The sequence below is a fragment of the Zea mays genome, chromosome 3, assembly GCF_902167145.1.
Source record: "Zea mays cultivar B73 chromosome 3, Zm-B73-REFERENCE-NAM-5.0, whole genome shotgun sequence".
In the NCBI taxonomy this organism is placed as follows: Eukaryota; Viridiplantae; Streptophyta; class Magnoliopsida; order Poales; family Poaceae; genus Zea; species Zea mays.
The window spans coordinates 53247034-53264453 of NC_050098.1; the positions used below are offsets into that span (position 1 = coordinate 53247034).

Sequence of the window (17420 nt, forward strand, 5' to 3'; positions counted from 1 at the left end):
AGAGTGACTCTTATGGGGCCGGGGGTAGATGAAAAGTACGTAATTCTAGAGTGATTATTGTAGTGGTGATTAATTTAAGGGGAGAGTGTGGAGAGTGAATTTTCAGCTCCATGCTATTGTAAATAGACAAGTGATTTTTGTCAGCTCTGAAGTAGAATCTAGTTCCGTTTTAACGATCCGGTAGAGTTTTATAGAATCTGCTCCAAAAGAAGTAAGGATTAGAGCTATATATCTTGTTGTCAAACAGAGCTGCTAGCTAGCACGATCATTTAGGATAATACATTCCTCAGGTATACTAGCTAAGTAGCTATAGTCGAACGCGAATAAATGCATTAGAGAACGTATTCGTTTACATTCAATAGGCAATTAAACAAAGAAATCTCACGTACTTCACCATCGCAAATTCTCAACAAAGGCAAAGCGCAGGCTGGGGAGGACGACGGCGCTGACAAGACACACACGGGTGACGGACGGCCTGACGGGACATGACAACACCAACCTATACGTCGACGCATGAGACCGCAGCGACGTCCATTTTGTAAACGAAAGAGTTGGAGTACTGGAAGGAGATGGTCTCGCCGGGGCCGATCGGTCCACCGTTCCTGACTAAGCAATCGCCGTACGACAGGCGCCGGAAATCGCTGGGGTCGACGACCTCCGTGGAGGCGAACTCGCCGCAGGAGACATGGACGTCGCACACGGTGCAGTCCAGGCACGTGTTGGTGATGGTCACGCTGTAGGACGGGATGCCGTTGGGCAGGCTCCCGGCGCTGCCCTGGAACACCTCCACCACTTCCTCCGAGCAGGGGTCGTCGTCATCCGCGGACGCCACAGCAGCAGCCCCGCGAGAGTGACCGCCGCCGGCTGATCTCGATCCATCAACACATGTATGCATACATACAAGAGTGTAGATATAGAACATATAGCAGGGATGAATCCGAATCAAAAAAATGAAAAAGAAACCATGGATGGTGCCAGTCTTAGTTTCTTACTGCTGGTGTTGTTGAGCAGCTTGCGGACGTGTGCTGCCTGATGCATCACCGCTACGGTGGGAGACGGACGATGACAGGAAACAGCAGCTGCTCCGTGATCAATGAATTGTTTGGCCAGCCATTATCGTGCGTGCAAGAGACGATCAGAGAGGGTCAACGGCTAATAATAAGCTTTATATTTGATGGGCTAGCTGATAGCAGCAACAGGGGTGAAGACAGATGCAGCACATGTACAGACCTTGACCAGCTAGGAGGAAGAGCGAGGCGATGAACACATTGGCGACAGCAGCTCGCTCTCGAGGGCAACCCATGCGCGCGGCCGATCGACGAAGGTTCGGCGCAGATCGAGCTGGAGGAAGAAGAGGCAGCGGCAGCGGGTGCCGCGCCGGCGCAGAACTGGGGGGATATGGGCACCTTAGATATCGTCGCCGTCCAGCTGCGGTAGCTGGGCTTCCATTCGCAGTCGAGGCCGACGCTGAGACGGACCCCGCGCGGGTTGGCTATACGGATCTCTCGTAGTAGTATTTGTATTGGTGTGAACTGTTAACTGTGCGTGCACGAACTGATGATCCCTCTGTGTGATTAATGTTTAGTGACACGAACTTACATATCGTTTACCTTTGAGGTCAAAGCGCAATTCCGAAGAGTCTTGGTCCTTTTGTAAGTTACCGAGCGAGGCACTAATTAAATTCATACGGGAAATGCGTTGAGACTTGAAGCTGCTGCCGCCGCCGCCAAAATCGCCTCCCCGGCGCGCGCTCGTCCGCCCGCTTCCCTTCCCTATGCGCGCTCCCGTAATAATTAGTAGCGCGCAAGTTCGTCATGCGGCTGCCGTTTCCTCTCTACCTTCGCCTCCTGCGCCAGGGGCGAAGCCAGCCTGATCGTAGAGTATATATGGGCACGTTTGCTACCCCCTTTGAACATAAAAAAAGTTTTTTTTTATTTTGAAGGGATGGAACCATCCATATATGAAATTTTCCTATGTAGCTCTTTGAAATAAATGATTAAGCTATAAATCCTATAAAATTTCTATAAGATGACTCATTCTAGTAGATTTTGGAGGAATTCTAACCAGAGGTCCAATTTCTTGGAAACTTTCATTTGTGTCTGTCTCTTCTCTAATTGCTATGTTTTCCTGTGTTGCATCCATACACTCTATTTAGAAGTTTTTCTGTATTTTAAATTCCTGTAGGACTGTAATTGTCATGCAACTCTATTCCTACGTTTTTCCTATTTCTACATTTTACCAATTCTACATTCCAAAGAAGGCCTAATAATGTTTTATAAAACCATGGTTTCGCAATACTAGACTCTACAATTATCGTGATAATATATGTTGGATTTATGGGTTTAACCTAATTCAGAAATTCAATTAAATTCTAGAAAAATCGCAAAAGCCTATGTACGGCAAGGGAGATAGTTATCCAATGACGACCTTATCGGATCACAATTAGATTGGATCGCGAGCTTATCGGTCCGTGGATGTGGCCCTATATATATAAGGAGCCTATCAGCCCTTGCTAGACACCATCCCAATCCAACTCGAGTTAGGTTTTCCTCTCTGCTCAGCTACGCCGCCAACGTAGTTCTCTTCATCTTAAGTGCCGACGTGCATCTGCAATCGAGAGAGCAGGTCTCCAGAACCCATCGCCTTTGAGATCCTTCACCAGGAGAGAATGATTAAGGATTTTGAGAAGCGTCTTCACGCGACTACTCACGTCCTTCTCGTCGATCTCGTCAATGACGACTATTGGGACTTGCTAACCCGTGGTCAGCCAAGCTCAAACGGTGGGAGAATAGAAAACGGTTTGATGCCAGTAGACGCAAGGTGTTAGGGCAACTAGTTTCCTCCGTCCCCCGCAATGGTACAGTACGAGGGTATTTATAGGTAACCGAGGGTCGGCCCTGCCTTGCCAAGGACAATTACACCCTCAGTTTGCTACGTTATTCCCGGAATATTCCCCCTTGGAGGGTTATGGTGGGTCATTACAGCGTAATCAATTACAGATATGGGCCAACCCTCTATCAGCCTTGCCAGTGTGGCGGTCTACGGTCGGGACCCTGTGACATGGACCGACTATACACGACCCCCTTTTACAATGTGGAAGATTACATTGCATGGTCTTCGTAGTCCTGGTTTGTTCGATCTCCGGAGTCCTTGATGGTCTTCGCCCTAGCCTGTCCGGACGAAGGTAGTGTTGGGGGTCTGCTTCGCCGCCGAAGGCCCCATAAGAAGAAACACCTTCGGAAGATTGACACAAAGCCGAAGCTATCAATTAGAGAGCTTCGGAGTACATTTCCAGATGCACCGACTTAAAGATGAAATGACCAATCGGCCCGTGAAAACTTGTATTATGATTGTAAACATTTGTAAAGGGCATGAATGTAATTTCTCACAGGCTGTGTCCTGTGCCTATAAATAGATGAACAGTACCCCTGTACTGTTCACGCTATCTTGTATTCACTCATGCGCAACGCTCGGATTTTTGCCTTCTATCAAACCGAAGGTACAAATGTAATTAAATATTGTCTTTGATTATTCAAGTTTATATAATGAAGATATGTGGATGATTTTATATGATTATTTATGTTATCTTTTGTGTTTCATATGCTTTGTCTTTCATTATCATATACCATGATGATGAAGGTACGTTCTTCCTGACCTTCGTCCGAAGATCGTTATATCCTAAGGGAAATAATGCTTCGAAGGACGAAGGATATTGACATTTAATACTTCGTGTTGCCTTGTTCTTAACTCATAGCATTTGAGAACAAGTCCCCAACATTGGCGCCCACCTCCGGTGAACTTACTTCCACTGTTGAGCTGATGGCTTCGTTCAACAATCAAGCTGAAGTAGCTTCGGCTACGAAGCTGGTGCTCCCGATAACAAGCGGTTCATGCTTAGAACCGGCCAACAAGAAGCAGAAGAAGGAGGCTCAGAGAAGGGTACAACATGTTAGGGTGCAGGGACCCTTCATCAAGTCAAAATGGTCCCACATCCCAATCACCTTCTCCTAGGAGGACCTTCAGCTCAAGGATTAGCCTCATAATGATGCTATGGTCATATCTTGTGTCATCAAGGGATTTTTGGTCCATAATGTTCTGGTTGATACAGGCAGTGCAGCAGACATCATATTTGCTAAGGCCTTCAGACAGATGCAAGAGCCAGAGGACAAGATTCATGATGCTACACACCCTCTTTATGGCTTCGGAGAAAGGCAGATTGCAGCACTCGGCAAAATCACGATGCCAGTGACCTTCGGCTTCGTCCACAACACAAGGACTGAACAAGTTGTGTTTGACATCGTTGATATGGAATACCCCTACAATGCAATCATTGGTCGTGGGACACTCAATGCTTTCGAAGCAATACTTCATCCAGCATATCTATGCATGAAGATACCTTCGGAACAAGGGCTCATTGCTGTTCATGGTAGTCAGGAAGCTGCTAGAAAAGCCGAAGGAAACTGGACAGACTCAAAAGCAATCCACAATATAGATGGAACTGAAGCCTGTGAACAGTACAAGTACAGAAGAGAGAAGGCTGCTTCGGCTGATCAACCAAAGCCTATGCTTCTATGTGAAGACATAGCAGAGCAGAAGGTACTACTGGGGTCTCAGCTATCTGAAGAATAGGAGAAAACCTTGATAAGGTTTTTATTCAACAACAAAGATGTTTTTGCTTGGTCGGCCAATGATCTTTGTGGTGTAAACAGAGACGTCATTGAACATTCACTCAATGTCGACTCGTCTTTCAGGCCAAGAAAGCAAAGGCTTCGGAAAATGTCTGATGACAAAGCTGAAGGTGCTCGAAATGAAGTCAAAAGACTTCTCAGTGCTGGTGTTATTAGAGAAGTAAAATATCCAGAGTGGCTAGCCAATACTGTTATGGTGAAGAAGGCTAATGGCAAATGGAGAATGTGTATTGATTTCACGGATCTCAACAAGGTCTGTCCGAAGGACAAGTTTCCATTACTAAGGATAGACTCTCTTGTGGATGTAGCAGCTTCTTCAGAACTTATGAGTCTGCTGGATTGTTACTCAGGATATCATCAAATTTGGATGAAAAAGGAGGATGAACCGAAGACTAGCTTCATAACTCCCAGTGGCACCTATTGTTATCTTCGGATGCCTGAGGGGCTCAAAAATGCTGGAGGAAGTTTCAGCAGAATGACAGCCAAAGTCCTTCATTCCCAGATAGGCAGAAATGTGCTAACATATGTTGATGATATCATAGTAAAAAGCACGAAGAAAGAAAAGCATATCACTGATCTGCAAGAAACATTTGCTAATTTCAGGCAAGCTAGCCTAGAATTAAATCCTGAAAATGTGTCTTTGAAGTGAAGAAGGGTAAGTTCCTTGGCTGTCTAGTTTCAACGATGGGGATTGAAGCTAACCCAAGCAAGATCAAATCCATCCTTCGAATGGAACCACCAAGCACAAAGAAGGGGCCCCAACGGTTGGCAGGAAGACTGGCTTCATTGAATAGATTTATATCTAGATCAGCAGAAAGAAACTTGCCATTCTTTGAAATACTAAAGTTAGCCGAAGTCTTTCAATGGGGCCCAGCTCAATAGAAAGCCTTTGAAGAGCTGAAGCAATACTTGATTGATCTAACAACATTAACTCCACCCGCGCCAGGGGCTCCGTTACTATTATATGTGACAGCTTCGCACTCTGCAGTGAGTGCGGCGCTTGTGCAGGAGAAACTGGAAGGACAAATTAAAAAGCAAGCCCCAGTATACTTTGTCTCCGAAGTTTTAAGTTTATCAAAGAAAAACTATACAGAATTGGAGAAGGTGTTGTATGATGTCTTAATGGCCTCCAGGAAGCTTCGGCATTATTTTCAAGCATTCTATATAATTGTTCCTTCATCACAGCCTCTGAAGGATATCATAAGAAACAAAGAAGCTACTGGAAGGATTGCAAAGTGGGCTGCGGAACTCAACAAATTCAGCATTGATTATGTGCATAGATCCTCAATTCAGTCCCAGGCGTTAGCAGACTTCATCGTTGACTAGACGCCGGGGGCTCAGGAAGAAGCAAATAAAGATGTCGAAGCTTGGATAGTGTTCTGCGACGGTTCCTGGGGAACCTTCGGGGCAGGTGCGGCTGCTGTTTTAGTTGTACCTTCCAAAGTCAGAACATGTTATGCAATAAGGCTTGATTTCAGTTGTACAAATAATATTGCTGAATACGAAGCTTTACTATTGGGGCTTCGGAAGTTAAAAGCAATGGGGATAAGAAGGGCGGTCCTTAAAACCGACTCCCAAGTCATTTCTGGTCATGTTGACAAGAGTTCCAAGGCAAGAGATCCGAAACTTGAGAAATACCTGGACACAGTTCGAAGGCTTGAAGCCTCTTTCGAAGGGTTTTCTATTAAGAATATTCCACGAGGAGAAAATGAGCACGCTGATCTGCTAGCCAAGTCAGCGGCACAGGGGCTACCTCTACCTTTGGAAGTATTTTTTGAGACAATAAGAGCACCTTCGGTGGAACTTCTCGAAAGAGCAGTGCTCACTATATCTCCTGTTCATAGTGAAGATTGGAGGACTGAGATAAATCTTTCCTCCAAAGTAACTGCCTTTCAGATGACGAAGCTTATAATAAGAGAATGGAGGCAAGAACAAGACCATATGTAATAATAGAAGGGGAGTTATACAAACATGGAGTCAGCTCTCCACTTCTCAAGTGTTTATCCAGAACCGAAGCTATAGAGCTGATGAAGGAAATACATGCAGGTTTGTGTGGATCTCACATTGGATATAGGCCTTTGCTAGGGAAGGTCTTCAGACAAGGATTTTATTGGCCGAAGGCAGCTTCGGATGCAACGGATCTGGTTCAAAAATGCAAAAAAATGTCAAAAATATGCAAGAGACCAGAAACAACCTTCATCGTTAACCCAACTAATACAACCAACCTGGCCATTGCAAAGATGGGGCCTGGATTTGTTAGGTCCACTTCCACCAGCACAAGGCAATTTAAGATATGTTGTGGTGGTTGTAGAATATTTTTCCAAGTGGATTGAAGCGAAGCCTTTGGCCACAATAACTTCGGTCATAGTCTAGAAATTCTTTTGGCAAAACATTGTTTGTCGCTTCGGCGTACCAAAGGCTATAATTGTGGACAACAGAACACAGTTTGATGCCGAAGCTTTCAAGGAATTCTGTGATCAAATCGGCACAAAGATTCATTTTGCGTCAGTCAGACATCCAGAGTCAAATGGACTTGTCGAAAGAGCAAATGATATTATAATGACAGGAATAATGAAGTTAATTTTTAATCAGCCCAGAGGAAAGTGGCAAGAAGAATTGATTAAAGTGGTGTGGAGCCACAATACGACCGTATCAAGATCAACAGGTTTTACTCCATTCAAGTTATTATTTGGTGACGAAGCTATAACCCAGAAGAGGCTAAAACGGGGTCAATAAGAACAACATCTTCGACTGAAGACGAAGCTGATTATCATGTGGCAAAAGATACTATAGAAGGGGTCAGACTTTAGACTATGGAAAATATTAATAAATATCAAGTTGAAACAATAAAATGGCGCGACAGAAAAGTCCGACTGAAAAATATCAAGCCAGGGCATTTAGTGCTTCGGAGAGTGGCTAACCCGGACACAGTAGGCAAACTACAGCTGAAGTGGGAAGGACCTTTTCTAGTAGTATCTTCGTCAAGGCCTGGTTCTTATAGATTAAAAGATATGGATGACAATGATATTCCTAGATCTTGGAACGCGGATGAGCTTCGACGGTATTATGTATAGATTGATGTAATCTTTTTTATTTTTCTATGGCACCCTTTTCCTTTCCAAAGGGGGAGAAAGGTTTTTAATAGGGCCATAATTTGTAATTTTTCCTTTCTTATTCAGCTCCACGAGAGCAAAATCCCCCAAAATATGTAAATATAAAATCTGAGTATGCACCATCGAGTGTAGAGAAAAAGAAAAAAACAGGGAGAAGCTCGAAAGTCGTCCCTAAGGGGATGCAGAGCATGACGAAGCTACAAAAAGCCGTTCCTAAGGGAGCGCAGCGTAAGTTTTCTGCTCACAAGTCATTCCTAAGGGAATGCAGAGCCAAATACCGCCGAAATATAAGACGAAGCACGAAAAGCCAACGCGAATACCGCCGAAATAGAAGGCAAAGAAGTTCAAAAGACGTTCCTAAGGAGCCAAATACCGCCGAAATATAAGACGAAGCACGAAAAGTCAACGCGAATACCACCTAAATAGAAGACGAAGAAGTTCAAAAGATGTTCCTAAGGGGATGCAGAACTTACACCAAAAAATAAGCGGTGCAGCCGAAAAATAAACGGCAAAGAGATTTCAGTCATTCCTAAGGGAATGAAGGTTATGGATGAAGCTTCGTATGCGTGTGTTTGGGCATTCATTTGCACGATACATTACATCATACATTGCATTCATAAACATTCATTTAGACATACATAGGATCAACATCATCATCATATCATACAGATACAGATAGTTGCTTCGGCTATAAGGATACAGCTTCAAAAGCAGATTTATGCTTCGTTGTGTACGAAAAGAAGGGAAGGTGTTTTTCGCCTTCGGCTCAAAAAATACAAGTTTCGTCCACATCAAAGCACTTCATACATTGGTGGAAAGGTAAAAATATATTACAAGGTATGGACAAATTTACAAAGTAGAATCTAATCCTTAAATTACAATATTCTTTATAAAGGTTAATACAAGAGTTTTCTTAGAGTTTTTCCACAACTAGGTATTTGAGCTTCTTCACCATCTGTTGAGCTTCGGATCATCTGCTAAGCTTCGGCTCAGTGTTCCTCATCTTCGTCATCCTGTACATATTAAAGCATTATAAGGAAAATTCAAGTTTCAAGGAAAAGGTAAGCACAAGGTATGATTTTATTACCGGCTTGAGGTGACTTCGAGCTTCGTCACCAGCGAGGCTTCGCCCACCCTTCGTCCAGATTTGCTTTATAAATCTGTTTCCTATGCTTCGAGCAAGGATATCAATTAAATCTGCTAGTGATAAACTGAAGTTTGGTCTATTAACAATTTTCCCATGTGTGCAACCAGACTTCATGAAGGCAACAGCTGTGCCCTGAGAAGCTAGCAGGGCACAGAAATTGCCGTGTCTAGCTATAACTTCACCAAGAGCATCAACTTTGCCCTCAATGTGTTCGAAGGTCCCTGGAAGGTCTTCAACCGAAGGACTGAATTTCTCAGAGCTGGCTCCAACCGAGTTGAAGACCTGCTTTAGCCGCTGCACACATCGATTGCTGAACTCTAGACATTTATCTTGAATCTCTTTCAATGATTTTTGCAAATTTGAACTTTTTTTGACTTCAGCCTCAAACTTCGAATCAAATTTCTGCTTTTCTTGTTCGAAGCTTTCTGACTTTGAGAGGAGTTCACTATTCAATCTCGTAATTTTGGCTTCAGCTTCTGCCAGTAAACCCTCCACTATCTAAAGTTCGAAATCTTTCTTTTCAAGAGCAGCTGCTTGATCTTTTATTTTGCTCTCTAAACCTTCAATTATAACTTCACATTTTTTATCTTCAAGGTCCTGTTGCATCCTCAAAGCTTTACTTAATAGCATACTCTGTGCAGAAGCAACCTTCGTTAGAAAACACCTTCGTTGTTAAAAACAATGAAAAGTCGAAGAAAAGTTTTACCTTGAAATTAGAATAGAATAAACTACCGACGATATGCTGTCGTCGGTAGCGGCTGATATCGGTCCCAAGCTTCGGGAAACCAATACTCTTCGACAGAGTACCGATAACCTTTGCTCCAGTTCTGTCTCGGAGACAACCTAAGCTTTCATCGTCAATACAGCCGAAGAGTAGCGCCCCTGGCTGATACCCGCAGGATATGGCATAGTCTCTCAACTCTTCTTTTTTAGCTTTTGACAATTCTTGTCCGAGCAAGTTTTTGACAATTCTGAAGTATCTTCGGCCATCTCCTTCTCTTTTCCAGGCGCTGTGGCCATGGTCTCTTCGGTGGCTGTAGCAGCTTCTTCTGCGGCCATATCCAGAAGCATTTTATCAATATCAGAGAATGTGCTTTCTAGATTTGCATCTTCGGTCGTTGCAGCTTTGGCAGCTGCAGCTTCAGTAGGTGCAGCTTTGGTAGCTGTAGCACTCTCGACAGCTGGTGCCTTTGACGGCGAAGCTGGCGGTGGTGTTTCTTCAATAGCTTCAGTTACAGTAATAATCCTTCGTTTTTTTGGCCCAGCAGACTTCTTCGCTGCCGAGAGCTCCTTCTTCTTCTGTAAAATCTTCGTCAGATGTGGCCCGAGTGGACTTAGCTTGATAGGCAAGGATTCAGTCATTACCTTTAGAATTTCTTCCACGTCGGCAGCAGAAGGTGTTGAAGGAGTCTCTTCATCCATATCAGTCGCCTTCTGTTTCAGAGCCGCAGCTTTCCTTTTCTTCGGAGCAGCTGCCTTTGGCTCAGGGCTCAATTTTTTCTTCTTCAGAATTTCTTCATCTTCTTTCACCATTCTTGCAGCTTGTCTGCCCACAACACTAACAATTCTTTTTCTTTTTTGCCCTTCGGCACCCTTGTTCAATCGCTCATAGTTAGGATATTCAAAATTCAGGACATCCATTACCCGATTCAATCTTCGATTCGGTCGGGCGCCGAAGGCTGCAGTCAGCAACTGATCTTCTTTTTCCGTATATTTGCCCAAAATCTCATTGCACATAACTTCAATTGTATTCAACCATTCTTGGCAAGGTTCTTTGAAGTGTTTCTTTTAAAATGATAGGGCAGCCGAATGAGTTCATTCTTCTTCTTCTCTCCTTCAAGCTTCGGCATACCCCATTCCCTTAGCGTTGGGAATACTCTGTTGGCTAAGTATTCTTGAACTAAATCCCTAGTTCCAATATGTTCAGACACAACTCTAAACTCGCTCACAGCATCTGGGCATGGTGCCCCTGGCGTCATGTTGCACTGAGGCCTAGTCAGCCCGAAGGTTAGCTCCAGCAGGCTCTGAACTAGCTAGCTTCTCCTTTTTCTCATCAATCTTAACATAAAACCATTCAGATTTCCAACCAGTTGGTCATTTAGTGTGATAGCTAACAACCGGTGTCTTCATGTCTTTGCGGTAAGCAAAATTATAGCAGCCGAAGTTCTCATGCAGTCCGTCTTCTCTAGCCTTCGTATGATAGTGAAGTTCATGTACTCGGCAGAAGGCTTCGGCGAGCGGCTCCACCCCTTGGCTTCGGAGAGCCCAGATATACACGCTAAGCCTAACGATGGCGTTAGGGGTCAGCTGATGAAGATAAATCTCAAAATTTTCCAAAACATCTGCAATCATCTCGTGTAGAGGAAACCTCAACCCTGCTTTGAAGAAGCTCTTAAAAACTACCACTTCATCATTTTCTGGTTTCGGGATAGTCTCTTCCCCGCCAAAGCGAATCAACCCCTTCTCGATTCCTCTGAAGTAGCCTAGCTTCGTCATCATGGCCATATCAGCTTCAGACACATTCGACTTCCCAAAATCCAAATGGCTGGGCTTCGATGGCATAGTGGTATTATAATCAATCTCTTCTTCACCAGTATCGCCCTCTTCAATATCTGCCTGCTCGATTTCAGTAGCAGGTGCACCTTCGTCAGAAGCGCCCTCCGTCACAACCAGTCCCGACCGCCTCATAACTTCGGAGATCGGAGCAATTTCAGCAGCTTCGGTTTCCTCTCCGTCGTGTGCAACCCTAGCTGTTGAGCGCACCCTGACCATTATGATGAATTTCTTGTGTTTTGACGAAGTTGATTATTTTTGCCAAAGCTTCCTCTTGTCACGAAGCTAGAGAAAAGTGATCCTTTGATTGAGAATATGGTGAACAAGCTTCGGCTGTGGTCAAATTTTTCGGCAGCACAATAGTGCAATAGCAGTAAATGTTGTGGTAACTTCACATCTACCCGTCTGTTTATATAGTGCTGCAGGTGGGAAGGTGAATCGTCAAGCCGCTCGCACCCGCTGAACAGTCACCCGCACTCGCTGAACGGTGGACCATAGTGCCCAAGAAGCTGAATCACCAGATCGCGTGTACCCGTTGTATGGTGGGACCACCCTTCACTCGGAATATTTAAATCGTTTCTCGGCAACGAGCTAAGGAAAGGTGTTTTTCGGACCTTCGGCATTCCGAAGCCTGAGAGAGTTTTTCACGGGTCGAGCTCGTTACGAAAAACGATCTGGCACCGTGAAGGGGCTACTGTTGGGGGTCTGCTTCGTCGCTGAAGGTCCCATAAGAAGAAACACCTTCGGAAGATTGACACAAAGCCGAAGTTATCAATTAGAGAGCTTCGGAGTACATTTCCAGATGCACCGACTTAAAGATGAAATGACCAATCGGCCCATGAAAGCTTGTATTATGATTGTAAACATTTGTAAAGGGCATGAATGTAATTTCTCACAGGCTGTGTCCTGTGTCTATAAATAGATGAACAGTACCCCTGTACTGTTCACGCTATCTTGTATTCACTCGTGCGCAACGCTCGTATTTTTGCCTTCTATCAAACCGAAGGTACAAATGTAATTAAATATTGTCTTTGATTATTCAAGTTTATATAATGAAGATATGTGGATGATTTTATATGATTATTTATGTTATCTTTTGTGTTTCATATGCTTTGTCTTTCATTATCATATACCATGATGATGAAGGTACGTCCTTCCTGACCTTCGTCCGAAGATCGTTATATCCTAAGGGAAATAATGCTTCGAAGGACGAAGGATATTAACATTTAATACTTTGTGTTGCCTTGTTATTAACTCATAGCATTTGAGAACAAGTCCCCAACAGGTAGCGCCTGAGTCTTCGCATGTGTGTTGTCCCTAAGCACTTCGCGGTGTGGCTCAATATTTAGGCCTTCGCGGTCTTCAGTCTTGAACCCTCTGGCGCGGACAACGACATCCCTTCTCGTCGATCTTGTAACGATGTCATCCTCGACCTTGTTGCTTCGACGTTGTCGACCCTGCTGCTTTGACCCATGTCGTCTACCATTATGTATGATCAGTCCATATCATATGATTTGACCTCATACTTCAGTTCATCTGTTATGGTAGAGGTGTGATGTATTTTTTATAATTCTGCTGTTAGGTAACCTGTTAGGTTACTCATTGTGGAACAAACACCTAGACTATTTATTGTTGGTCATGATTTATATTCGGAAATTAATATGGGAAATGTCTAATTGTTCAACAATCCAAAAACCTTATTGCATACAATTTCCTGGTTTAATTGTGGCTAGTTCTATCGATGCACTGAAGCCAGAAAAATTCAATAGTATACACTTTAATAGGTGGCAAGTCAAGGACATTCTCTAGCTTACTACTATGATTGTGTTCCATGCTAGTAAAGGCAAACCTGAGGGCGAACTGACTGTTGAAGAGGAGAAAAAGTACAATGAGGCCACTATCTTTACGAGAGCAGTTCTTAGTGTCCTTGTTGATTGTCTAGTCGATGCGCATATGTAATTCATAGATGAGAAGAATTGTAGGATGCACTTACTACTAAGTACGGTGCATCGGATACTGGTAGTGACCTATATGTCATGGAGAGCTTTCATGATTACAAGATGGCTGATAATCGCTCTATTGTTGAGCAAGCTCATGAAATACATTGTATTGTCAAGGAGCTCAGCCACCTTAAGAATGTCCTTCCTGGCCGATTTGTAGTTGGGTGTATTATTGCAAAGTTGCCTTGTACATGGAGGAACTTTGCAAAGTTGCAAAGCTCGGGCTAAGGACACGAGTTCTACGACCACTCTAGTGCCAGCATGGTTCAGAAGAACCACAACACGGGCAAAGGAAAGACAAACTCTAATAATCCCAACAAAACTACCAACTTCAAGAAGAAGAAGAAGAACAAGACTAAAGTGACATGTTTCACATGTGGTGAGACGGGTCATTTCACCAAGAACTGCCCTGATCGAGCGGATCGCTGTGGCAAAAAGGGAAATGCCAACGCAGTGATCGCTAACAATGAGGAAGACAAAGGGTATGGTAATCTACCTTTCATCTTCTTAATACATATTTCAATCACCTAGTTGGTGGCTTGATATTGGTGCTAATGTTCTTGTGTGTTCTCACATTAATATGTTCTCTTCTTATCAAGTCGCCCGGGATTCCTCCATCCTAATGGGGAATGGGTCACATCCTTTTGTTCATGGCATAGGCATGGTGGATCTGAAATTTACTTCGGGAAAGATCGTGCAGCTGAAGAACATGCAACATGTCCCTTCTATGCATAAGAATCTCGTTAGCGGAACCCTTCTATGTTGAGATGGGTTCAAGGTAGTTTTGGAGTCCAATAAAATAGTTGTGTCTAAGTTTGGACAATATATTGGTAAATGCTATGAATACGGAGGCTTGTTTTGCTTTTCTTTGTTAGATTTTAATAATAAGTCTGTGAATCATATTTGCGCTAATGTTGATGATCCCGCAAGTATTTGGCATTCTCATTTGTGTCATATTAATTTTGGCTCTATGTCTAGGCTTTCCACCGTGAGTTTAATTCCGAATATCACCAAAGTCAAAGGTTCTAAGTGCCATAGTTGTGTGCAGTCGAAACAACCTCGAAAGCCTCACAAGGCTGCTGAAGAAAGACATCTGACACCACTAGAACTCATACATTCTGATCTTTGCGAGATGAATGGTGTGTTGACAAAAGGTAGAAAGAGATACTTCATGACATTGATTGATGATGTGTCTAGATTTTGCTATGTATACTTGCTAAAAACTAAAGATGAGGCTTTAGACTAGGTTAAAATCTATAAGGCTGAAGTTGAAAACCAACTAGTGAGAAAGATCAAACGTCTTAGATCAGATCATGGTGATGAATTCTTTTCCAAAGTCTTTGATGATTTCTGTGCAGAACATGGCATTATTCATGAGAGGACGCCTCCCTATTCACCCGAATCAAACATGATTGCTAAGAGGAAAAATCATACGTTGACTGACTTGGTGAATGCCATGTTAGACACATGTGGTTTATCCAAGGCATGGTGGGGGAGGCAGTCCTGACTTCATATCATGTTTTGAATAGAATTCATATGGGCAAAGAAGAGAAAATCCCTAATGAGAAGTGGGTTGGGAGAAAACCATCACTTTCATACTTGCGCACATGGGGTGCACAAAGAAAGTAAATGTACCAATTAATAAAAAGCCCAAGCTTGGACAAAGGACAGCGGATTGTATCTTTCTAGTTTTTTCTTCTTGTAGCATAGCTTATAGATTTTTAGTAGTTAAATCTGAAGTTCCTGATGTGTATGTAGATACTATTATGGAATCTCGTGATGCTACTTTCTTTGAACACATATTTCCAATGAAAAACATTCAAAGCAATTCTAGATATTCTTCTAAGATAACTACTAAACATAATACACATGTTGAGAGTTTTGAACAACCACATTAGAGTGTCCTAGAGGAGCATGACAATGATGCTCCTAAAAGGAGCAAGAGACAAAGGGTTGAAAAATCATTTGGTGATGATTTCATTGTGTACCTTGTGGATGACACTCCTGCTACCATTATGGAATCATTGCATCTTTAGATGCAGATGATTGGAAAGAAGTAGTTCTGAATGAGATGGACTCAATACTTTCAAATGGTACATGGGAGGTCACTGATCGACCCTATGGTTGTAAACCTATGGGTTGTAAGTCGTTGTTTAAAAAGAAGCTCAAGCCTAATGGTACAATCGAGAAATACAAGGCTAGGCTTGTGGCTAAAGGCAATGCTTAAAAAGAAGGAGAAGACTTCTTTGATACTTACTCACCTGTTGCTAGAATGAATACTATTCGAGTACTACTTTCCTTGCTTGCCTCATATGGTCTTCTTGTCCATCAGATGGATGTGAAGACAACTTTTCTTAATAGAGAGCTAGACGAGGAAATCTATATGGAACAACCTGATGGATTTGTAGTCAAGGGTCAAAAATCAAGGTGTGCAAGTTATTGAAATCTTTGTATGGCCTGAAGCAAGCACCAAAGCAGTGGCATGAGAAGTTTGACACGACTCTAACGTCTGCAGGCTTTGCCATTAATGAGTCAGACATCTTTCTGTATTATCGCTATCGTGGGGGCAAAGGAGTTATATTGTGCCTATTTGTTGATGATATATTGATATTTGGCACAAACATTGTTGTGATCAATGAAGTCAACTCTTTTCTATCAAATAGTTTTCACATGAAAGATCTAGGAGAAGGTGATGTGTTTCTAAACATCAAGCTGACACACCCGGATTTAAGGGACAAAGCCGGGTGCATCTCATATATGCACCAAAGAAGACAACACATATAATAACAGAGTGTATAGAGATAAATGTCACAATATCATCAGAGTACTTATTACATAGCAGAAGTCTTACAAAAAAAATATAAATATAAAACGAACTAAAGACCATCCTTGGCGCCATAAAGTCGACTGGGAGACGCCACATAGATCAAGTCGAACTTCTCGTTGTGTGGCTCCTGTTGGGGGCCTTCCTCTTTCGAAGGTCCTCAAAAACGCGACTAACCATATGTTTTCAGTACGATATAGATTGTCACAAGAGGTTTCAGCTCCCGGATAAAAGACTTTCTCTAATGGCGAAGGTTTACGCGGTGTAAAGGAGCAACCCGAAGGTGATAAGAGAAAGCGTCGAAGCTATTGTCTGAGAGCTTCAGCTTGATATGGTGACGAAGACCCAGGGCGACACTGACTTAAAAGGGGAAAGGACCACTTAGTCCATGATAATTTGTACTACAATCACGAGTAAATATCAAGTGCATGAATGTAATGTTGTCCGGGTTGTGTCCCTTGCCTATAAATAGATGAACAGTAGCACCGTGCTGTTCACGCTGAGTTGTAATCAGTCTCACGCCATTATCGCATCCTTGCATTCTGTCAAGCCGAAGGCATTAATGTAATATGAATATTATGGATATCTACTTGTCGGGTACCATATTAGGGGTACCCCCAGTACTCCTAAGCGTGGCTGGAGAACATCTTCTAAAAATAAACCATAAAGACTGATAAGCACGGCTCAAAGTTAAAGCCTCATCTACCAAGGGACGCGATCCCGTCTAGCCCGAGCCCAGCCTCGGGCAAGAACACTAGTCCCGAACGGATTCACGGCTCGGCCGAGGGTCCCCTCAGGCAGTGAGCGCACCCCCGGCTCGCTCGAGGCGAAGCTCGGGCAAACTTTGTCGTATAGCGACCTCGGCCAAATCGCCTTGCACCGACCGTATCACGTGCGCATTTAATGTGGGGATCACCTGACACCTTATCCTGACATGCGCGCCTCAGTTGGCAAGGTCGAAATGACCACAGTCACTTCACCCTTCTTACTGATCGTTCTGACAGGATGACGACACTATTCACCCCGTTCAGACCACTATGCCAACCACCGAGGTAAGACTGACAACAGTAAGTCACCGCCTCTCCCGAGATTGGC

At 43.5% G+C, this 17420-nt stretch overlaps 1 protein-coding gene across 1 annotated transcript; it reads right to left on the bottom strand.

Annotated features, from left to right (window-relative positions):
* Positions 1 to 324: 324 nt before the first annotated feature.
* Positions 325 to 1303, bottom strand: LOC103651938 (TPD1 protein homolog 1B). The gene is made up of 2 exons (XM_008677602.2): positions 1231 to 1303; positions 325 to 864 (listed from the first exon to the last, which is right to left on the bottom strand). Exons 1-2 carry the CDS (start codon positions 1301 to 1303, stop codon positions 500 to 502), a joined length of 438 nt encoding a protein of 145 aa, XP_008675824.1. The 3' UTR covers positions 325 to 499.
* Between the last annotated feature and the right edge of the window lie 16117 nt (positions 1304 to 17420).